Source organism: Dermacentor variabilis, chromosome 6, assembly GCF_050947875.1.
Source record: "Dermacentor variabilis isolate Ectoservices chromosome 6, ASM5094787v1, whole genome shotgun sequence".
Classification (NCBI taxonomy): Eukaryota; Metazoa; Arthropoda; class Arachnida; order Ixodida; family Ixodidae; genus Dermacentor; species Dermacentor variabilis.
Window position 1 is genome coordinate 44661420 of NC_134573.1, and position 25024 is coordinate 44686443.

Sequence of the window (25024 nt, forward strand, 5' to 3'; positions counted from 1 at the left end):
ATTCATTACTTTTCTGGTCTAGTGATTTATTAACCTAATTAACTTTTTGTCAGTAATTTGGGAGCGAAAATATTTAATTGCTGCCTAAATTACTCCTATATCGAGGGTGCACTCCAGCTCTTTGTGGTGTTGGCAAAGATTTGATCTCTTGTTTGCCGAGTTGGGCATCTTGAAAACAGGATCGAGCAACGTGAAAAGCCTGGGCCAGTAAGGCAATGAAGTTGAAAACGTAGGGGCGTGTCCAACTGCTTTCAACAGGAGTGTGTTCAACTGCTAAGCTGGATTTGAGAAAAGGGAAATATAGAGAGCTTCTGGCGCTTCATGAGGACCCAGACATACCGACAAGCGATTTAGCCACTTTTTAGCTGCACCCAAAACTAAAAAAAAGTTTTTTACCATACACAATACAGGGTTGCTCCTAAAAAATATCAGTAGAACGGCTATTTGGCCGTGCAAAGGGCGCCCTGTCTTCAAAGCAAGGCAAATATTTAGGCGCTGAATCTGGAACTCAGCTACCCCTGCGATGAAATAAATTGAGAAATACGAGATGGCTGTAGGAGCTGCATACAGTTTTTTCTGAATATGAACAGTAATAAGTAAATAAAAAGTAATTGCAATTACCTTCTGAAAGTAATTGTAATATGTCATTGCTCTTTGCGATCATTAATTGGTAATGTAATTTAATTACGTTGTCACAACTTTCAGAATAGTAATTAGTAATGCACTTTAATTACTTCTTTGAAGTAATTTTGCTATGCATGTATTATTCTGCAAATTTATTTGCTAAATACTTCCTTTAGTTAAGCTTCTGGGTCATGGCTCTTGAAACTGTGAAAATCACTGCACACTTGCATGCTCAACTTGCTACTGGTGCATGTATAACGATAAAACCCTTTGGCGAAAAGCAGTACATGATTATGGGGCCTGCTTGTTGTCTCTATCTATACCCAAAAAGTGCACCAAAAAAACTCTGAAATGCTCAATTTTTCATTTCAGGAAGGAAACCAACAGCAAAACGTCCACTGCAGGAAATTCCTTTCCATAGGAACGTTATCAACAAGCCACCATGTCCAAAACGGCTACGCGATTACAACCCGAGCCGAAAGGTGACTTCTGATGCTGATATTTCCAAGCTGAAGGCAAGCCTTGTGACTGCGAGCCCAACACTGCATGCAGTGCGATACATGTGTCCCCGCGAAACTCAGCTGGTCACGAAAGCAGCCGCAAATGTACGTTTGGAAATTGGTGACGAGGAAGATCTGTGGGGCAGTCACGCCACAGAAGTTGTGGCTCTTCACTACGAGTCTTTGAAGGCGACATCAAGTCACGAAAGACGGCGCATATGCACCCGCACACTTGGACAAGCCAACAACAAGAATTGGTTTGCTGAAAGAACAGGCCGCTTGACAGCATCATTATTTAAGAAAATATGTCGTGTCACAAAACCAGAGGGTTTGCTGAGGACTGTGCTTTGCCCAAATGACAAAGCAATATCAGAAGCAATGGCATATGGGCGGACGCATTAAGACTGTGCAGTGCAGTCTTATGTGCTGCTGATGAAAGCCAGAGGCTACACTGTTGAAGTGAAAAACACAGGGTTGCACGTGCACAAAGAATATGGATTTGCGGCAGCATCACCCTACAGAGTTGTAAAAATTGATCAAGAAGAGGGCTTGCTTGAAGTCAAATGCCCATTTTCCAAGAAAGGTATGACTACTGAAGCAGCTTGCGAAGATTCAAGGTTTTGCTGCAAGATGGTAGATGAAGGGGCTGTTTTCAAGAAGGACCATGCATATTATTTCCAAGTGCAAGGCCAAATGGCTGTTACAGGCCACAAGTGGTGCGATTTTGCCATTTGGACTGAAAACAGCCAGCCTGGAATGCCTGCAAACATCCATGTGCAACGTGTGAGCTTCGATGAATCTTTTTAGCAGCGGGATATGCTGCCTGCCCTCCTGCACTTTGTAAAACATGCACTGGTCCCAGAGATTGTGACTAAACGTGTGATGAGGCTTGGGAAGCTGTACTCTTGCAGACAGTGTGTGTCTTACAAAAAATTGCAGCAAGGTTTTTATGTTTGTGAACCTGTAGATGAGGGCCACACTCTAAAGATCAGAAAGCTAAAGTAATCTGAAGTTGGGTTAGGAAGGTTTTTGCAGCTGCAGTATCTCGCTGAAGGCAAGCGCGACAACATTTGTGTTCAGGAAATCAAGTTATTACAACATTTTGTAGTATCGCACATTAGATGAAGCAATTTTGGGGCAGTGATTGGCACACTGTAAGATAGGGAGACTGGAGGTAGCAAGGTGGACTAGCTTAATTTGAAGAAAATGCAGCAGCTGTGCGCACACAATGATAAATGCAATGCTACGAATTAATAGAGCAGAGTAGCTCAGAAAACAATTTGAGGTTTATAGTATCCTAGCTAAAATCAAAAAGTGCACATAATGCGAAGGAAACAGCAAAATCATGTGTTTTTGTGATGCTGTATTACTGTTGCTTGTGCACCGTCATGACACGCTGATTAAAAAATCTAGGATTTCACAAGCCATTTGAATGTGTCAGCTGATGTGTGCTCTGTATATGTCACAGGATGTTTTATCTGCATGTCTTAGGGCAGCACACATGACAATATTTCTTGGTGCCATATGTGTGCCTTCTCTGAATAGTCTGAAAATAAAACAACTTGAATATTGCACTGTTTTCATCAATTTATTTCCTCATAAAACAGTAAAATCGCAACACAGTAGTTGCAGCAAAGAAAGAAAAAGAGCAGTTTGTGCACTGAAACTGTTTTCTGTGCTTATACAGCCACTTCATCTTTTATGAGTGGATTCCTAAAATTTCTGAGGAAGCAGCACACTTGAAACACGTGGTTAGAAATATCAATCATGGAAATTGGGAATGGCCGGTCAAGTACACGAAAACTTTTCACGCGTGCAATAGCCCGTTCAACATGGACTCTTGCACAGGCAATGCGCCGCGTTTCATGCACTGCAGCTGGTGGCATCTGTTTTTGATGATGCTGACGGAATGGTGGTCGGTACACAGTCACTCAAGGTGGTATGTAGGGGAAGGTGAAACCTTTGTCCACCATGACTGCATCTCCTTCTACTAACTCGTCGAGCAATCCACTGCTTTCCAGGATCGTCGTGTCAGACACTGACCCACCCCGAAGGCGGGAAACAAACGCTATGTATCCATCAGGAGTGCACCCCACAAGCACCTTGTATGTGTTGAAATGTTTGTATGCTGAAAATGTTTGCCTTTGGGCACTTAGCGACGATGATCGCTGAATTCTCACTTCAGTTGCATCAAGAACCAATCTTGTGTCCGCAAAGTCACAAAATGACTTCGGCAGGTATGGTTGCAAGGCTTCCCGAGAAGGTAGCGTAGTCAGTTTTTTAAGCTCTCGTTGCAGCAGATTCACCCATGTGGTGAAGATGCGGCTAACCTGGCTTTCACATATTAGGAAGTTGCGTGCTAGCTCTACACCACCTATTCCTCTTCTCAGCCTAAGCAATGTCATAAAGAACTCATTTTCCAATTCACTATCTTTTCGATGGCCACGGAGGCCCTTTCCGCCTTTCTGGTTTGAACCCCAGTATGCCATTTCACTAGCAAGGGGGTTTAGGTAGTCCAGTAAGCTTTGGAAAACTGCAATGTTTGGAAGTCCAACATAATACACGCATTTGCTTGGATCACGCAGTATTTTTACCGTGAGAAGTCTTCATTCTACCCTTTCAAGCTTGTTTTCAAGCCTAAGGTTTCTGTTCTGAAGCTGGATAGCAAGTTTCTGCAGTTCACCGAGAGTGAGCTCCATGCGTCTCACGTTGCCACAACTGCACTGTTAAAAACTGCATTCTGGCAGCGGTGCCTGCAATGGCTTGGTATCTGCAAATAATGGTAAAATGAAACAAACTGTCACTTTCACTCGGGTAGCAGAGGTGCTGTAATAGAACATATTGGTTGCCTGGTGACAACCACTGTTTCCACAGCTGTACTGCATACGGCACAGGAATCCTAAGAGTGTCATACCGCGGTGGTCACATTTCGATGGAGGCAAAATGCAAGGGGCCCGTGTATTGTGCTTTGTCGGTGCACGTTAAAGAACCCCAGGTGGTCAAAATTTCCAGAGCGCTCCACTACAGTGTCCCTCATGGCCTGAGTCGATTTGGGACGTTAAACCGCACTAAACCAATCCAATATTGACCTATAATAATCCATACTCACTCCGTTCCGGTTAGAAAATAATCACGGACCCAGCTTTGTTTCAAAGCCAAGCATAACGCTTGCCAAGGTCCAATAAAGAAAAAGAAAACGGGACTAAAGTGCTGGAAGTGCAGTTTCATGCCAGTGATTTTTGCAGTGAGTTATGGAAAGGAATTATAGGTGTAATGTTAAGAGACAAGAAAAGAACAGGAGGGGTCGGGGAACAAATCCGTGTTGATGACAGCTTGGTTGAAAACAAGAAGGCAATATAACCGACGGGCATTAAGAGTAACGGACTCATTCCAAGGCATGACAAGCATAACAGGGGGCGTCGAATGTTAGGTGGGTGGATGAGATTAAGAAGGTTGCCGGGATAACAAGGCTGCAGCTAGCACACGATCAGGTTATTGGAGAAATATGGAAGAGGCCTTTGCCCAGCAGTGGGCGCAGTTAGGATGATGATGATCTTTGATGGTGTATTTCTGTAATATTCGCAGAAAACTCTTGTTGATGTCGAAAATAAAGTGCAGTGTTATATAATGCTGAGACAAATTCCAGGGAGGATTAAAGTAAACTCAGCACAGGAAACAATAATGTCAGGTTACGAGTCATAATGCCTATGCTACATATACCTAAATGTCTTTATACTGACGTGTTATAGTGAGCGAATACCTTTAGTGGTTTCCCCTTGAGCCGGTGATGGGGATGCAGGCTGTTTCGTGGTGGTTAGTAGCACCGGCTGGACTGCACATGTATTTTCATTCATGCCAGCACATGCAGGATGGAGTGAAAGAATACCAAAACATTTCCATAACTTGTCAAAGTCACTACAGGAAGAACCTTTACAACCTTATAGGCTTTTTTGCTATGTGCTCTTAGTAACTATAATGCTAACGCTGAGCATACCATGACAGCCTTTTGCTGTTACGGTTTAATGTATATGTACCTTTACTGGCCTTCCCTTGGTTCAACGAAGGGGCTGCAGGTGACTGTGTGGCAGGGAGCTGACTTGCTGCGTTCTTGCTACCTTGCTGCTTTGTAGAAGCAGCGCCTGCAATGAAGTTTCATGATGGTTAGAAAAAATCAGCTAAGCCTTTAGAAAAAGTGTACAAAAAAGCAGGTAAAGCATACACAGACAAACAAACGAGAAACCACAATGCCAGTTGCCTCTAAAAATTCAAAGACCATGATTCACATTGTCATCACCGTTGTGAACAAACACAAAGCCGTGTTAAAAGTACACACTCAGTGCGCACCACCTTGCAGCGGTCCAGACCAAATACAGCATGCACATCCCCATCACAAGCTACATGGTACTTACATGCTCCCGTCGAAAAGCTCTAACACTTGTTAGTGCGATAAGGGGTACTAATCCGCCACGGTAGCTCAATGGTTAAGGTAAGTATGCCGTAGTCCGAAAGACAAGCGCTAAATCACGACATGAACGGGCGCGTCGCCATGAAGATGAAACAACGCACGTCCAAGTGTTCTAAAAGAGGACACGTCAAAAACGCTTTAAACCAGCACTCCTCACTACAGTATTTCTCATACTCCATAGGTTGCTCCAGGACGTTGAGCGCGAAAACGAAAAAGTGGTAACTTGCAAGGTCGCTTCTCAAGTCCAACGCAGCACTTCACTCTCACTCGATTAGCGTAAAAAGTCCGCAAAGCGCATAGCGAAACAATAATTTCGAGCTGTACGTTTTCAGTTTTAACAGGTGTGCAGTTCTTTAATTTTGCTAATTTCGTTACTTCTCCATTTAAACGTATCGTTGCAGCGTTCCGCGCGGCTTCTGAAACTCGCCGCGCTCAGTCGCGCGTGTGCGGTTGCTAGCTCACATCAATCCCTATTTCAACCTATAAAAACGAAACAAGTACATACGAACTGAAACATTGCATTCACCTTGGTTTTTCAGCCAACGGCTGTGCCGATCCGCACCAGCCTGGCCCGGAGTTCTCGTGTAGGAGAACATATTTCGCACGTAGTCGGGATGATTCTTAAAAGTTGACGGCCGCCCTGCAATTTTTCAAAATATTAGCAAAACCAGCAAAGTTGTCATAACTGCAGAAACCAGTGCAAAAGGACACGGCTGAGAAATGCGACATGGACGGACGACCCGGATACGCGGAGCATTCGTACGGGTGGTCATGCCAGATCGTTTTTCACCTTATCGATTCTGTTTACGCTGGCTAGAAGCATAGTAAACTACCTAGCTCAACAGCATGCATTGCTCAAAACTTTTCGCATGTCTATCAAGTTTGTTTTAGCACTTACCTGTAATAAAATGCGCGCCGCAAATGTGTGAATGTTCGTTCGGTTGCCACAACGAACCGTCCTCATTCTTCCTTTTTACCGCAGCAATCCAAGCATCTCGCTTCTCAGGATACAGTTTTGCTGACGGAAATCTAAAAACATTTACCGCCTCTTTGCCGTAAAAGTAATTAGTACAGCCATACGCGACGCAGTGCGCTGGCATTGTGCCGAAACGTGCAGCCCGGAAACCCCCGAGTCTGCCGGATCAACGTGGTCCGGCGGAAAGTCGTCTGTTTGCTTTCCAACCAAACTGACGGCGCTGCTGTCCGGCTTCTTTCGCGCATGCGCAGCAGGTTTCCCGCAAGTTGTCTATTGTAAGGTAAAATTCTCAAGTGCTTGTGAGGCCACTTTGGCGGCGCTAGATTATGATTGCGGCGTTGCAATCAAACGCGTTCACACAGGCCGGTTGATGTAAAGCTGCACAGTAGCGCTTGCGCGTTCTCTTGATGCGATGTTAAGTCATGTCGATGTTTCAGAATTCTTTCTTCTGACAGAGGCTGGCCGTCCAAGCTTCAGCATGACGGAAAGCATTTTTTTTTGTTCCTTTCTTTCTGCTCTCGCTCTTTGTCATATTTAGAACCCCTGCTGCCCCCACCCCATGCAGGGCAGCAAATCCGAAGATCACCTCTGGTTAATCTCCCTGCCTTTCGTCTCTCTCGCTCTGTCTGTCTGATTGCGGATTGCTATATTTGTATACAAGATATTGCAATATGGTGCACTTTTATTTTCATGTAATTTCCTTTGAAGGAATGAGCAACGACGTAAGAGTAAAGAAAAGTGGTAGCTCCAGTAGTCGAGGCCTCCTTCCGTCTCCGCTTTTGCAATATAGTAGACACAACGCCTTCATTGCGCAAGCATAAGAACATGCCAGAATATATTGTACCTATCCTGTGGCGCCGAAAGAAGCTTGCGTTCGCGAGTATACCGGGTGTTCCATGTACGCAACCAAAACTTTAAAAATTATGCAAATGCCTCGCACTTAAACATAACCAAGGTAATGGTGTTTGCTGTCGCTTGAAAATACCAGGTATTTTTTGCATTCCACCTAATCACCTAATCAGACTTAAATAATTAATCAACTTCATAACTATTGTAATTATATTAAAGTGCCAATGCGAAAATTGTATAGCAACATGAAAAACTCCAGAGACAGGTTTCTGTCACTCACTACGTGCTACTTAAAACTGTTTTTTCAAGTACGAGAGAAATCCGCGAATACGCGCACGAACGCCTGGCCGCTCGAGGCACTTGGCGTGTATTTGAGGACTTCTCTCATGCTGGGAAAACGCTTTTATGTAGCACGTAGTGAGTGACAGAAACCTGTCTGGGGAGTTTTTAATGTTGCTTTAGAATTTTCTCATTTACATTTTTCATCTAATTATAATGTTTAAGAAACTGGATGCAAAAAAACATTACCTTGGTTCTGCCCAGCCAAATGGCATTCCCATATTTTATAAGTTTGACTCAAGTTACGTGGGATACCCTATATTTTATGCGGCGAACACGCTGTGTGTAGGTCAGAATCCCGCATCAAATTCATTGAAACCTGCACCAGAACCCGCACCTCCCACGAACTTCCTACGTGCGTGTTGCGTTAGCCTGCCGTCTAGCGATGGTGGCGGCAACCCAATGTGTGCGCTTGGTAACAGGCAATATGCAACATGTAAATTGCCACCGCACTTATTTTTACGCAGAGTGTGCGTTTCGGAGTTCCTTCTGAAATTTCGACCAGTCACGGTGGACAGTTTGAGGTAGCCCTCCTCCGAGGGCTGGCACATCTTTGTACTTCACACAAAGGAACAGCGTACGATGCTCGATCCGACGCTCTTGTTAAGAGATTTCACCGCCAGCTCAGAGCTGCGCTCGTGGAAACCTTGGACGACCTGTCCATGGACCATGGACGACGGTGGATTACGAACTGTTCTCAAGAAAGACGTCGGATTTGTGCTTTCTCACCTTGTCTACGGCTGGTCTCATCGCCTACCAGCCGAAATGGTCTATCCGCGTCCTACAGAAATGCCTGCTCGTCGTTATCACAGTAGATTCAATATATGTTTACGATACGCTTTTAATTCGTTACCGCTAATGGTCATACTACACACTCGATGAAGTTCAGCCGGGTTTACGACAAGAATCTCTGTTGGCACCTCTATTATTTCTCATTTATATTGTCTCGCTGCTGCAATATGCTCTCACATACACTTGTTCGCAGGCGATTGTGTTATATCCCGAAAAAGCTGTTAATGTTGGCTATACTAAAATACTTCAATCCAATTTGAATAATGCAGTCGATAGATTTTCGAAGTTGCTAATGAAACTAAACATTCACAAATCAATACATCACAGGCAATTTATTTTGGAGCAGTCATGCAGAGCACATTATTAATATTCCTAACCGTGTGGTTGAGAATTTATGGCGTGGCCTTTCTAAAGTACCGTCTACTTGAACCTACTGGTCTACAAGACACTAATAACCTTTAAACTTTACCATGCATCTGCAATATGCGATAGTCCCATTAAACTCATTATTGACTTGAATTGTAACATAACAATCCTGTTCATTTCGTCTTTCAATCTAAAATCGAACGAACTGCATAACCTCATTGAAAGCTAACATCGCCATTGTTCCACTAAGTGCCCGTCGTAAGGGTGCTTGTCTAATTGGCCCATAATATTTGCCATCGCACCACACTTCAAAGTACCTCACACTGCGGCTACAGCACATTTCAAACAGCAACGATTACCGAAAAAAAGGTAAGAACTGGTTCACGTTACACGAAGTTTTTCTTCCATCTTCGGTACTTCCCAAGAATGGAAACACTTTTCCCTAAAAGCATCATAGCAATCATCAATAACATACTTTTTCTTGAAGCATGAGTTAGCAGTGTGTAGCCAAGAGAATCTTTAGGCTGTTATCACAAATAAGTGTGCTTGTTATTTTTTGATGTAATTGCTTTGTAACCACTCTGCTCTTTGATCTCATAAGGCTCCCAGGGAATTATAAACAAATCGATGAACGTTACACCTTTGACATGTGTAAGAAACAGTAAAAATTCCCCAGTAATGCAGCCTGCATGAATTTACTGCAATACCTTGCTGAATGTCCAGGAATGCCGCGTCTTGGAAGCAGTGCATCAGGCGCATACACAGCGATTACAAAACAGTGTGACCTGCCACAAATATAATAAAACAAGCCGAACGTTCCAGCAATGAATTGAAGAAAGCTTTCCTGCCCTACGCTTTGTGCAATCAAAGTTTTGCCTAATGCAGAAAAAAGATTTTGTTTCGGTGAGCTTACCTAGCCGGCAATCGTCCGTGCATTGGGTACCACTGAAGGTATGTGAACAGGTAGTCTTCACCGCTCATGAGTCGTGCTGATGACGCCCCTCCGTTGAACCACGGCAACCACCAATGCACGAGGATGTGTGTTTCATTACGAGCCTTGTCAGCGCAGTCACGCATTGTCGGTTGACCAAGGCACTCACCACCACATTTCTTCAGCGCGTGACGCAGTGATTTGAGATGCGATACGTTGCCGTGAGAATCGAGAAATCTAACCGCAGCAATATGCATGCACGGAAGAACACTACCGGCATCGAGTCGGGCAGTGAAATCCTCGATGCGCCTCAGCGCCGAAGAGAACTCCGGAACGCTCTGCGAGGCGGTGATCTGAGTTTGAGTGAACTGCAACAGAAAGAACATGCCAAATACCCAGGCTGCCAGCATGAACCTTGCGGCTGATGATACTGGCGCACTTAAGGCTGGTGGACTTCGACCCATGTACACGCAGACAAAGAAACCAGTCCACGCTGATAACCTGCGCTCCTGTCTGCGATCTCGGCTGCTAACGGCGCTGAAGGCTGAAACGAACATGGCGGCTAAAGGAACAAATAGCACTGAAAGTACGAAGAAGTTGAGCCATGTGGAAACGAATGTTGGCTGGACGGGACCCTGTTGACGTGACAAAAAACTGAGAGAAATTGGCGACAGGAGGGCATACCTATAGTAAAAAAATGGTAGTGAGTTATTCAGTAGTGCGATTACAAAATCCACGCGGCGATCTAGAAGGAGTGAATCCGTGTGGCCTAGATTGCACAGCTGAACCAGTGTGTTGTTTAGGGTACTGTAAACTTCTCTGAGCAATCCTCCAAACGCACCGGGTCTGCCAAAGCAAAACTTGGCACCGTCATCTTCAACTGCGTACCTTATAACATGGTTTCTAGGGTATGTTCCAATGAGCTGTCTCTGATTTCGCATCAAGACGTGAGCTGCTGTGAATATTAGTCGTATTTCGCAGCTTTTGTAACCGTCTAAAGAGACGTTGATTTCCGTTTCAGTGACAGTAATTACCTGACACAAATGGTTACGGAGTGGTTCGAGAACTTCCGCATGATTGCGCACCGAAAAAACCCACTGAATGTTCGAATAATACTTTTCAAACCATGGCACAGCGCCTACCATTCGAAACGATTCCTCCTTGTACCACACTGCGAACACCACTACCGGGTTCTGAAAATCCATTCCTTGTGTGACGTAGCTTACGAATGACGTGAAAACACTGCGCTTTACCTGAAGGTTCCACACAGTTACCGGTACGGTGACATTTTTGAAGAGTTGTCCCAGCAACAAATCTTCTTTTTGAAGGAGTACTGCTACATGTGAACCTGGTACTGCGAGATGTTCGACTGTGCTTACAGCCATGGGACTGATTAGCACTGAGACTGTGTCCATACGAAGTATCAGAACACATAATATCATAAAGGGCAATAGGTTGAACGCATTCATTGAGCTTTGCTGATCTGTTCTAACCCGTCAATGCGACCGTTTCTTTCGTCAGAAATGATGACTTATGGGCTGGCACATTGCCCTGCCGGTACAGTAGATGAAGGTGCCTACAGATGCCACTCGCCAGTACTGCGGATTTTGAATCCTGCATAGAAAAGAGGAACCGAAAAAAATGGTATTGACAGACTCGTATATCAGTGGGTAGCACAAATTGTAGTAAACACTCACTCACTACCCAAACACGTGGCGTTTCACCCCAACAAAGACACATATGAATGTAGACTACTCGATGACCACGATAATTTATCGTGACAATGCTCGTGTGACTCACACTAAACATTTAAACGCCTTAAGGGTGTAAATCAGTTTGTCGCCAGACGGACACCCTAAGGGTTCTGTCGTCTACACTCTACAGTTGGGGTGCACTTATAGCTCCCTAGAGGAAAGGTGTCCAGCAAAATAAACTTAGGGTGTAAAGGTGCTAGTACACATTAACACTCCTCTATGTGGGTGTTGGAAGGGTGTACATCTTTTCATTTCTGGTGTTTGGAAGGCAGGTTTGCCAGTACACGCCTTCAATTACTACCATGTACAACGATCCATGATTAACTCTCGCGTGTGCCAAAAGGTGCAAGTTCGGCTACGAAATGCACCATCCAACAGCCGGCCTTGAAGCTTCGGTGGGCATACACAACACCTATATGTGTGGATCACATTAAATATTAGTAATTCAGGGTGTATATTGCAAAGCCTCTCTTCGCTGCGCAAATACAACCTAGCAAATTTGACACTTTTTAGCTTGTATATCAAGACCAACGGTCATCACGATTTCCAGATCCATATAACATGCAACACAGACTGATAAGATATATGCTAAATTTTCAAGAAAACTGTAAATATGTTTATCGCACTTACAATACAGAGTACGAGATATACATAAATCACGTGAAATCTAAATATGCGCAATCACCAAACATTGGCAAGCACCAGAACTTGTACTTTTCCCACAAAGGTATTTAAAAATACATGTATTGATCAAATCTGTTCTTGTTTGAGCAGAAACTATGAATAGCAGCACTGAAAGACCCTGAGTTGAACTCGCACTGTTTTGGTCCACATTAGGAAACAAATTTTCAGTATTAAGCTCCAATGAACGAAAATTCGTGTTTTGATGCCTTGATAAAGAAAAGGAATATTGCAAAGGTGAATTATGAAAGTAAATGAATCGCAGAGCAAACACACAATAAACACACCTGTTATTTTGTACGCCAATGTAATCGCAAAGCATTATGAAAAGTATGGAAGGTCAATGTAAGGCATAACTGGCCAATATTTTTTAGACTGAAACAATATTTTCCAAGCATAGACGTGCTTTAAATAAGGTCTAAGCCGGGAGAGCATTATTGCTTATTTTCGCTTTCCAACAAGATTACTTGAGCGCGAAAAATATGTAGAATTTTCAGTGCCTAAGTAGTTTTTTTTTCTTTTGTGAAACGAGAGTTGTCGGGGCTAAAGCGGCTGTGTAGCAGATTTTCTAATTACAATTCCGGTTTAAATAAATTTTTGTTTTGTAACCGGAAGGCACTGGTCTGTTATACAATATGTGGTTTGAAAATGGGTTCTTTTCTTACTATAAAACAACAGACTGAATATTCCACATTTACTAGTGTTTGGGTGCTAAATGCAGTATCCGTGGAAGCCTGATAAAAAACTAGTGTTGAATAAACTATTTTGCTGCGCACTAAACGTAGACAGCGTTTTAAAATACACTGTATATTTCTAAATTATTTGTTCTTAATGCAAGGTTAGGGGTAAATATGGTAATGGAAGATTAGGGCTTGCTGTAGCATGATTATGCAAATGAAAAAATATGGTTTATTAAATCAGCCATACTCTGGTTACTGAAAGAACATAGGCACAAGTAGTCATGCCTAAGTTCAAGTTAAATATCACACTGTTAACATTGCCAGCATAAAATGGTCGTATGAAACATTGTAACCATGCTGAGCAGTGTATATTAATTTATTCAAAATTAGAAAAAAATATGGTACACATTTGAGCTGTAGCAATACAATTGACGCAGCAAATGACGTTTAGCTTTCAAAAAGAAGAACTGTTCATGGTTAACCATGAGGTGCAGGGATTCCATTTTCTAAGCATCTTGACCAATAAATGCAGCGCATAGTTATGCTGAAATGTTGCACCCTGCATGAGCAAAACAAGAAGAGAATCATAAGAGTTCAGTCTGTGCATTTACAAATGTACACTGGGGAAATTTTGATAAGACGGAAGCTCCTGAAAAAACAATCTTAATTGATGCGACTGGACACAGTGCACAGCTCAGGTAACTGGGCAAGACAAGTGAAAGGTAGGAGAAATTTCTATTTTGCAAATTTAGGAAGGGATTGCTTGTTACCGTGAACACTAAACCACTATGTCATTGTGACTACAACATGGTGCATACAGCAGCAAAAGCAAATAAATTTACAGCAGCCTTTTCCTCTGACAAAATAGGAGTGAATAAAATTTAAAGACACTACCAACGACATCTCTCAACAACACGCATTTATTTATTTAAGAGTATGTACGTGACATTAATACAAAATTGGCATTTTAAATATGCAATGTATCTGTGCATTACACCTTGTAAGTACTGCAGCTGACAACCTAACAGGATACGGTACATTAAGACTGAAATGCACAAGACATGAAAAAATAATTGTTTTTACGCAAGTTTATAAAACCAAGTAGACAGAGTACTGTTTTAGAAAGCGCACAGAAAATGAAAATGAGGAAACTCCCACTGGCATTCTCATTTGCTGTGCAATACGTGCATCCAGCCCAGTGATCTCTCACTCTCCAATGCAGTTTATTACTCTTTCCCTATCCTAAAGTTTACTGTGTATTTCTTATTTACTAACTTTTAGGAATTGGCATTTTGGCATATTTTCCTCATAAATTTAGCATGCGATGTCAACTATTTTCTTTAAAGCACGCCCCCTTCTTTAATAATAATATAATATTTGGGGCTTTACGTGCCAAAACCACTTTCTGATTATGAGGCACGCCGTAGTGGAGGACTCCGGAAATTTTGACCACCTGGGGTTCTTTAACGTGCACCTAAATCTAAGCACACGGGTGTTTTCGCATTTCGCCCCCATCGAAATGCGGCCGCCGTGGCCGGGATTCGATCCCGCGACCTCGTGCTCAGCAGCCCATCACCATAGCCACTGAGCAACCACGGCGGGTTGCCCCCTTCTTTCAATGGGTTAGCTTGGCAATACGCTGACAAGTAGTATTTCCTTATTTAAACTTATGATCCTTCCTCATGCTCCCAATTTCTACTTCATGCTCTAAACTGTGATGTCCATCCTACGCAGTTTATGTTGGTCTGCGACTATTTACATGGTCCTTCTTTCTGTAGCCTCGCAAATAGAACCTGATATGTCTTGTCTCCTAAAACAATCTTCTGTACCTCCCGAAACATATTGCACGGTTATCCCTCACGAGAGGGGGGGGGGGAGGGATTGTATATAAGTGTTCACATATTCAATGAACTGCAGAGCCACAACCATTTCGCATCCTGTGTTGCCACTACCCGCTTGAGTCGCAATGGTTGTAAATTGGCTACCCACCCTCTCTCGCTTAAAAGTACATTTTGCCACGTGGAAAATGACCATAAGCATTGCATTTGATCGAATGAGCACTCGTGTGTACGTTCTTGTTTCTTTTCCTGTAATGGCTAGGTTCAACATGGTCAAGTTTTCTGAAAACTGTCCAGTCCCAACCAATACCTCGTGTAGTTACAAAATTATCAAACATTCATTTTTCAAAAACTTGTCCCAAATTAAGCATGAGAATTTTCATGATGCAAATGAGGAACGGTTGTGCTTAGAGACAATGATGGCCTGCTATATGCTGCAAAACTGTGTGAAATGAAATATGCATGCAATTTTCATGGGCAGCTAGCTCAGTAGAAGACGTAGGCGCATTGCGTGCTCAAACACTTTTTAACGCCCACCAGAGGTCCTGGTTTCTTGTAATTTCTTCAGTTCCCTTGCAGTCTAGATTGCAATCCGGCGCATTTTCATTTTGATATTGTAGTCAATATAAAAGCAGCTCAAACTCTAAGGTTTTGAGAATTATATGGGAAGAAGTTAAAGGTGAAATAATAAGGGTGGAATAAATTGCATTAAGATTCGCACAAACTATAGCACGGTGGATTACGGGAGATTAAGGTAGAATTGTGAATGACACGTGACAATGTATGAACTAACGTATCACGGTCACGTGACAATTGCAAGTATACGTGCGTTAAGTGATTAGGTTTTCGCATTCCTAAGTGGCTGTCGATTTGTTTTCAAGGATTCTGATGTCACTAGCATGACGGTCGCTCCAAAAATGTATCATCCAGAAAAAGTACGCCCTTTCACTTAGAATTTAATTAGCATTATCTTTCGCGCTCACAGTAATATTAACATACCATTAAACACTTCTAGAAAAACTGCAGTAGCAGAACGAAACACGCGAGCAACTTGCACAATTCTGCACGAATATTTCGGTGCCCTTAATAGCCCAATAAAAAGTGACGAAATGGAAGAAGCTGTTTGGATACATTGATGAAAAAACAGGGACGTGCTGCTAGACGAGCCTCTACTGTGCAATGGCATCAACGTACAATTTGCTTGGTGAAGCCATAAAGAAGACATCTATAGAGGCGAGATCACGTTGGAAGTTCTAAAACCCGAATTTCCACGTACCTTGCCTAATTTATTCAGAGGTTTACTAAGCTACTGATCTGCTTTCTAAGCGCATCCTCAGATACAGTTTGTAAGGCTCAGCCTATATATTAAGGGCTGGTGTCGTCAAAGCTGTAATTTCTTATCCACAGCATACGCTCTTGCAAACGCAGTCTTCAGCCTCCTCATGAATGTTTACGCGTTGGTGTCGCACGACCAAGATGTGAGCATTTTTACCGAGCCAGGATATCGCTGAAACTACGCTGTGACCTCGCAAGGTTGCTTCGTTCGGACGCAGTGAATAATCTAATCGCACCAGCAGAAGAGTACCGGTCGTCTCGCTCATGGTCCCGATTTGTGTACTGTACCCTCAGTGACGCAGCACAGACTGTGCCTCCCCCGCCCCCCCCAAAAAAAATGCTCGGCACGAAACGTAGTAGCAACTACCCGCCTCACCGCTCTAGTTACAGACCACAACGAAGCAGCAGCAAGCAGGCGGCTATGCGAGCAAGCAGACCTGTCAGAATAAACGCTCAATTTGCGAGGCCGCCCCCTGCCCAATGAAAAACGACCGGAAGTGACGCGCGACGCTGTACCCTCACTTCGGCGCGCGGCAGGACAGGAAGGCGGAATCTGCTCCATAATTGCATTCTCTTGCTACATGAAATGCATTGTCTTGTTTTCGCCTGTGTTCGAGTCTCGCGCTGTGCGAAATAATTTTAAAGGTGTGATTAGTTTTGTGCGTGGTGTAGAAAAAGATGTGGCCCGTGCTTTGTGTATTACTCATGCCCCACTTCAAAGCAAAGCGTTCGTACGCACTGGAAGATGGATCAACGAAGGCTGAAATGAGAAGTTGCAACGTGCCCGGTCGGTAGTACTGGTATAATGGAAATTTTCAGGCAAGTGCCTGGTAATTTGGTATTTGTTTTGTTCGCTCTAGGAGTATCTCACTGTGATCTCCGTAGCATAATTCAATAATTCACTAATGTAAGAGCAAGAGCACCTGCACTCCTAGTAGGCCAAGTTAACTACCTCGATCGCGCCCCGTGTGACTAATGTTTCTCAAACCTAAATCGGGCGTGGTGCGTCTGCATAGTTAAGCCTGTTTAACATGATGCGATTTTCGTCGCACCGGAAGTGCGATTTCCGTTGTTTGCGATAAAAATCGCACTCTCAGTGCTGACTCCCCCGATTTTCGGGTGCGACAAACCGGTTGGTCGCACAGTCGCACTCTCGCAGCGATTGCTGCAATTTTCCGTCGAAATTGCGCGGAGAGCTGTCACGGAGCTATTTCGCCGGTCTGTTTTGGAATATGGCGTCTCGCACGACAAGTGCAATGCGCGGAGACGTAGATTGTCGAATTCGGTACGTACGCGAAGGGAGAATAAAAAACTTGTATCGCATATTCGATTCTCCCATTTCTCGCGTTCGGTGACACGCTACGCAGCAAATGAAGTGCATTTTCACGTTCGCTTCGTACACCTTTGCGAGTTGCCGCGAGACGACATGGCCTGTTGGGGTCCTGACAGTTTTCTTTTGTTGAATAGCATACAAAAATCGTGCGTGCGGAGCAGCTTCAATAATTTCAACCTCGGCAAGGGCAAATGACAAGACAGCAAAGTACCCGAAGTTTCAACGGTGTGTTGAACAAGGTATCGTTCAGTTGCATTTCCTTGTCGGTTTTCAGGCGTGAATTTCCCGATGCATCTTGAAAGGTTATCTTACCTGACTTATTAACTTTGACAGAGTAAAAGTGTAGGCTATCGTAATGAATTTTTTTTTACGATAGCTATAAATCCATGGCTTGAATAAACAGCGTGGTTAATTTGTTTTCTAATATTACACGCACGTTAATCGCACCTCTTCTCTGGATACATTCTTTTTCTCTTGCACAGAAAGCAACAAAGATCAAATATGTTGCGGACTTTGTATCCTTACTGCACCTGTATTAACATTTGCTTTGAAAGGTAATTAACTCTACAGCTAGTAAATTAAGTAAATTATTCGCTTGCTACAGTGGCAGAGTGACAACGTACCCACCTACACCGCCATGTAAAACTCATGCAACAATGCGAAAAGGAGGCAAACAGCCTGTTTTTCTGGGGATAAAACACTAGGAAACGACCCGTTAAAGAAAAGTAAATCGAAACTGTGCAGTGAAGTCAGCCAGTTGCATCCCTTCCTGTGAAACTTTGAATCTTTTAAGTACAAGCAGTTCTTGCACGTTCACAGCTGATCAAGTGTGCAGAAATATTCGTGCCTTACATGTTTCTAATAACAGTTTATAATAAGTTTGTGAACACATATATTAGTGTGTAAACCCATGTAACGATATGCGCTGTGATTACCATCTTTATAAGTAATGAAATACCATGCTACTTGCAATAACATATCACCCGCGGATTTTAGAACAAATTTCTGCATTTCAACTATACACTATATGTGGTTTATTCAATTAAACATATGTGGTTTATTCAATAAAGGACCACAAACTGCTTTTTTGCAATGACAAATTCCAAGTTTTACCTACATACAGGCAACAAAAAAATCTACAGAAATAAATCTTGTGCTTCAATTTATTCACCTGCCACTGTGGCTATAGCATTCTGCTGCTAACACGAGGCGAGGCAGCCATTGCAGCCATGGAAGTCTCATTTCGATGGGAATCATAGGTACAAAAAAGCCCTTAAACTTCCATCTACTATTGCATAGGGGGCATGCTTATGCAAAACTTAACACCAATCGAAAGCAAGGGGCACCTTTGTAAAACAACCATCTTTCGTGACAATTGGAGTCTGTAAAAATTCATTGCATCAATATGTATTGTTCAACAGCACTGCATAAATAAGCATAATCAGGTATAGCAAGAACTCTGTCAGGAAGCTGGTTCCACAGATGTATAAATGTCATGACGTGAATGCTCATACTACACCACACACACAACAGAAAGAAAACCTTTTTCAAGAGCTGTCCAATCCGGCAGATATGAGTGGGCCATAAGCAGCAGAAACTTTATTGCAGGACATTGTGTAATACCGCTTTTGAAAGAATGAAGAGAGCGAAGAGGCTTTTAACAGCAGTACCTCATGCTACTCTAATTAGAGGAACGATGAGAAAAAAATTTCTAGTAGAGCACTTAAGTTAAACAGTAGCTTTTTGAAAGACAGAAAATTCCTGGTGGGAGTTGGAGGTACATTTGGTCCACCTACACCAACAACACAGGCATTCTACAAGAAGTACTACAGCCTATGGTGTACTACAGTCTATGGGAAAGCTATCTTATACAGATATCAAGAATGATGCAACAAGCTCCCGACAACACTGCAGAGCTTCTTGACCAGTCTGGCCTCTCGCTTTCTGATAAATCGGCTTACATCGACGTAGGCAGAAAGACTAGAATCAAGAACTACCCCAGATTGCACATTCTGCTCCACACAGCTACAGAAATATACCCGCAAGTCAACATTCACAAATCGTCAGCTATTTGTAAGACCATGACGGCAAAGCCAGCACGTGGGTGAAACAATTATGCCATGCCTGGATGCAAATTCTACACCTGGTGAAAAGAATAATATTGAAATCGTGGAGGGTGGACAAGTGGGTACTATGGAAAGTCGCAGATGCTGTGCTTGTGGGCAAGGTATTGTACGGTATGAATTACCAGCAGCGCACAAAAAAGACGACTGATCGAATGCAGGCATCGGGTAATAACAGGTCTTTCCAACTTTACCATGCCTGAAGACCTCTACGAGAAAGAGCAAATGAACAAGTACCTAGACAGAGTAGTGTTGCAGCCTGCAGCACAAGTTCTTTGCTTCAAGAGCTCAGAACCTGGTCCCAAGATATTATGCCAGCTTGCATATGAGATGCAAAGACGACTACCCCTCCCTTCAGAAACAACCTCGGGAGCACCTGAACTTCAAACACATTAGTCCCATACTGTGCAATATGGCGGCAAGCAATTAGGACAGTAGACTATATACAACTGCCAAACACACAGAGGGGGTTGCTAATCATGAAGGTGCAAGCAAACATCAGGCACATATGCACACTTTGCACACTGACGCGGCAATAGCAGTGTAAAAGTAGTACGACACTACATAAAATTAAACCACGTATAAACGAGTATCATTCCAGGCCATCCCACACCTAGAAAAGCTGAACTGAACGCAATCAAAGCAGCACTTGTAGTGCAAAATGCACCTTGCACACCTGCATGGATTCACCAGAAACTGTCTGGGCCTGCACATCACACGAGATTGTCAGGAAAATCGGGAGAATTAGACGCGACTTACAAGCACATGGCCAAGAATGAAATTATAGGATGCGTAGCCATGCAGATATTCCAGGGCACAAGGGGGCTTATATGCCCAACCTAACAACTGAAAACTGGACGAGCTGGTGTGTATTCTTTATTAACTAAAGCGCAACAGATAGACAACGGACAAAAGCGAAGCACTCTGTGTGTTCACTTCGTTCTTGTCCCATCGTATTCCTGTTGCACTATATTTAACAAATAAATGAGGCTGCGCAGGAGGAGAAAGGTACCTCCGCCAAAGGGCCCCATTTCACATTCCTATGTGAAATGGCCCCCCTCCCCCCCACACACAAATGTTGCAAGGTTGCATAGCATGAAGCAGTATCAACAGTATGACACTAGAGGTAAATGAAGACTAACTTTCAACTAAGGTTCATTGTAAAAATGTGGCGAGTTATACAAACTACCAGAAAAAAAGACATCTTTCAAGGCTAGGTAAGAATTGGTGTTTGATGCAGCCAAACATAAATAAAAATGCTACAGAAAGAAAATACAGAAAAATTCCAAGTGCAGGAAAAAAATCATTACAATTGCCAATCCTGCATGCCCACACCTTTCAGCAAACATTGTACTTATTCCAATAGACAGGCTGACAGCTTGCTTATGCAAGCACACTCTCCCAGTTCCACGCCATTGGAGAAAAAAGCGAGTTTTATTGAAGGTAGCCACATGCGCACTTGGTGACGCAATGTTTTTTCCCTGGACTTGAATATTCATATGTATTTTTTACATTTCCCGCCACATCATTCTGCGTCTTGGCGGCCCACGTCGCCTGCGTCCACCCGTGCCGATCGCCAGCAGGCGCCGGCCCCAGCATCAAACCATACTCAAAGGCAGCTGTGCGATGACTCTTTCGAAGGAATTCACTGGTCCAAACGTAAGCGCTTTCGACTACTCTACGGCCCACTGCTCTACTGCCTTAAACGTTTCCGCAAGCTGTCCGCTTTCCCTTCGGGGCCACCTCACTCATCACCAATTCAGAGGCTCTGCCATCGGCTCTACAAGGTGCAAGTTTCCCTCTCGCAAGCACGGCGTCGCCGCAAGCACAACCTTCGCCAAGCACTTAGCGACCACCGCAACCATGATGCTATCGGCTTTACAGATTTCGCCGCAAGCAGCAGCAGGTGAGCCTTCCGATTTTCTGTGATCACACCTACCACGGATGTATGGCGTACCAACTTTTTGCTGGAGCAGCTCTGCCATTTGGTTTCTTCAGCTGGAGCATCACTTCTACGTCTACAGTCTCATTCATTGCCGTCTACCTCGTGAATACCTTAAATTTTGTTAACCCAATTCTGCCTAGTCTGTTTCCTCTAACCCATTTAATACCGTTGCCGACCAGGACAACCATTAGCAATGCTAGGGTTCTCGATCTAGCACTAAAGATTCGACTAGACTTGGATACCGCCATAGTGATCATTCTTTCCTTTTCATTTAATGCGCCCTGTCCTAAGGCAAACACAAAAAGAAAGAAAAAAAAAGAAAACCACATAGGACTACAGGAAAGCAAACTGACATGATTAACAGTGAACTACCACATTACTTAGATATCTTTTTAAGCAATTTTGATATCCGTTCAGTGCAGTCAAACCGCACTGTAAAAAATGCTTATACCGTTAATGGCGTTTTTTTGTCGCACTGGCAAGACCCTTACCCTTAGGACCTTAAAAATTTATAGAGGACGACAGCGGAGCTCTTAATAGACATGCAATGACAAAAGGCGTAGCTGAAAACTATCTAATCGTTCTGACAGCCCTGGGCTCGCAGAAATATGCGACAAGGGAATTTCACATGGAGAGGTATGAAACTCTCCGGTCGGATATTTCTTTGCGCCTAGGTCTGCCAGAATGAGTGCACGTGCATCTAACCGAAAGAAACATCCCTAGTGTTCCGCTACATGTTTGCCTATGCTAACCCCCCCCCCCCCACCCCCCGTTGATCTGCTTACAAATCTGCATGGGCTATCTGCATAGCTGCACTAAAAATAAGATAACTTTCTTACTAACGTTTCGCCCTCTATGACACAAACTAACGCCGATCAGTTTTGGCCAGTGATTAACCAACAGTCCGACAACCATATTTCCTTGATTGACTTATCCACTGTCGACATTAGGGAAAACCACTTGGCCATTGTCCTTAACGAATCTTTCGTAGAAAGCTTTTCTGTGGATAGCCATAATGAATTACCTGTTTCGAGTTCACACAATAATTTACCGATGTCACCAGTGACTGTTGAACCAATTGGCGTTCTACGACTCATTAAAACACTTAACGTTGATTCCTCTCCTGGTTATGATAGTATTAACACACAATTTTTGAGAAATGCTAGTTCTTACAGTTCCATTATACTAAATGAAATATTCAAAGAGTCACAGGATACGTCTACACTTCATAGACAAGGGAAATTTGGGAAGGTCGTTCCACTCCGCAAATCTGGTAACAAATATTGTTTAACTAATTCTCACCCTATTTCATTAACTAGTATTTGTTGTAAACTGCTCTAACACGTGTTAGTTACTAACCTAGTAATTTTTTGGAATGTAATTAATTTTTCACGTCACCACAGCACGGCTTCCGCAAGGCATATTTATGTGCAACGCAGTTAACATTCTTTACTAATCACTTACATCAGATTCCTGAGCGATCATCTCTTGCCGACTACATTTTCCTTGGTTTTTCAGAAGCGTTTGATATGGTTTACCATAGACAGTCACTTTACAAACTGCACCAACTAAATCTTGACAATAACCTCTTAGTGTGGATTGTATGTTTCCTGACAAAGGGATCACAATTTGTCTGCAAGCGGCCATATTTATTCTTTTTGCGAACTTTATTCCGGCGTTCGGCAAGGTTCTGTTTTAGGCCCCGTATTGTTTCTCATTTACATTAATGACCTGTCATCAGTTATATTCTCTAACAATAATCTTTTTTGCCGATCACTGTCTTATCTTTCGAGAAATTACTCACGACGACGACATTAACGTAGTGGAATCTTAGCTTCACGATATATCTAACTGGTGCGCAAAATGGTTAGCTACTAGGTAAATTTTACTATCTTATAACCATTCCTTTCGATTCTGTTAACTCTTACAAGTACCCGGGAGCTCACATCACAGATAATCTAACTTTGCCGCTACATATTGTATAGACTGTTATTAATGCTAACCGTTGTTAGATACGGGACCTTTTGCTGAGCCTCCTTCGAGTTCACCAGACCACGTCGAATCGCTTCACATCTAATTAAGGAGCGCAGAAGCACATCTACCCCGTTCCCGAGGCGCGGCACGTGCAAACGAGTTGGCGTCTCCCACCTCGGGCGCCGCAGGTGGAGCTATTGATTGTTTGACTCTTCCCGAAAGTATAGCGCGAGCCTGGCACGGTTCCAGGTAAGGCAGGTCCCGAGCAAAGCTGCTTTGCAGCACTGAAACGTCGCCGCCTTCCACCTATTGTGACGGCGCTTGCAAGCCAGCAAGGCAATACCGCAGAGAGAAGTAAGCCTTCGGAGCCCAAGGAGCGACCCTCTGCGCCGGGTGTGACACAATCGCACGGGCGCCTACTATTGGCCGAAAATGAGGACACCTGAGTGGGCTCACCGATTGGCCGAAAATGGCGTCACCTGAGCGGGCTCGCCGATTGGCCGAACGTGACGTGACTTCGAGACACACAAGGGCTTAAAAGCCAGAGACCGGGAGCGGCAAGGGAGCATTCCTTCATTCATCGCTTTCGAGCTTCTTGCCACGGGCCGCAGCGTCCGAGTTGCTGCCGGCCCGTAATGACTTTGACTGTTAATTTCTTTGCACTCTCACTGTAAGTAATGTAAATAAACCTCCAGTTTTCATCTCAAAGTCCTCCTCAACTTCGGCTAACTCCCGCACCCAACGGCAAAGTCCAATATCTGGGGGTCAGCAATTGTGATTGTCATTCAGATCCAACACCGTATGCTTGACAATTTGCGTCGTAGCCTTTCCACTGCTCGATGTAGCTTAACACTGCAGCTTTATAAGTCACTAATACGTTGAAAACTGGAATATCCTACAGCCGCGTGGGGCCTCAGCTATGACAACTTACTAAATTCGATTGAACTTGTCCAGAATAACTTCGTTCGTTTTATATAATCTAATTATAACTGAACTGCGAGCATCTCCACCATGAAACTTCCCTAGCACTTCCTTCTTGAGCATCTCGCAGAAAAGTTTCTCGTTTACCCCCGTTTCACAAGCTGTATCACCATGTTTTTCAACATGACCAAGTACTCCCCCTCTGAAGCTTCATAGTTAGTGAAGGTATGTGCTAATGCCTACGCCTGCAAGGGTTATACAGAGAGATGTTGAAGTGGCGTCAAGTATCGTCACCGCGTATCTAATACACGAGCTGCGTATATCTGGCGGCTAATCAGCCCGATCTTCGCCCATGCTTTCGCGCTTTCCGAAATACGCCATGCTCCAATCGTTCCGTCTGTTCGCGTACGTTACGTTATCGCTACATCGATGCTGTCAACCTGGACGAACCTTGTACCGACGACGCGGTGCCGCTCGGGAAATAGTGGCGTTTGCACGCTGTGTGTGCTATTCCCGCATAACGATTTTATCCTTTTCATCTGTGCTTCCTATGCATGCTCTTAAAAACGCTGGTAAGGAAAGTAACTGCTGTCCTGAC

General features: G+C 43.6%; 1 protein-coding gene and 1 pseudogene across 1 annotated transcript in view; both read right to left on the reverse strand.

The window, feature by feature from the left end:
- The window catches only part of LOC142584773 (uncharacterized), a 62796-nt gene that overhangs the window by 27595 nt on the left and 10177 nt on the right, over window positions 1–25024 (reverse strand). The window contains exon 2 of the mRNA XM_075695022.1: window positions 9825–11456. Coding sequence (XP_075551137.1) covers window positions 9825–11311 — 1487 coding nt within the window. The 5' untranslated portion in view covers window positions 11312–11456. The remainder of the gene's footprint in view (window positions 1–9824; window positions 11457–25024) is intronic.
- LOC142584142 (uncharacterized) lies at window positions 2729–3875 on the reverse strand (annotated as a pseudogene).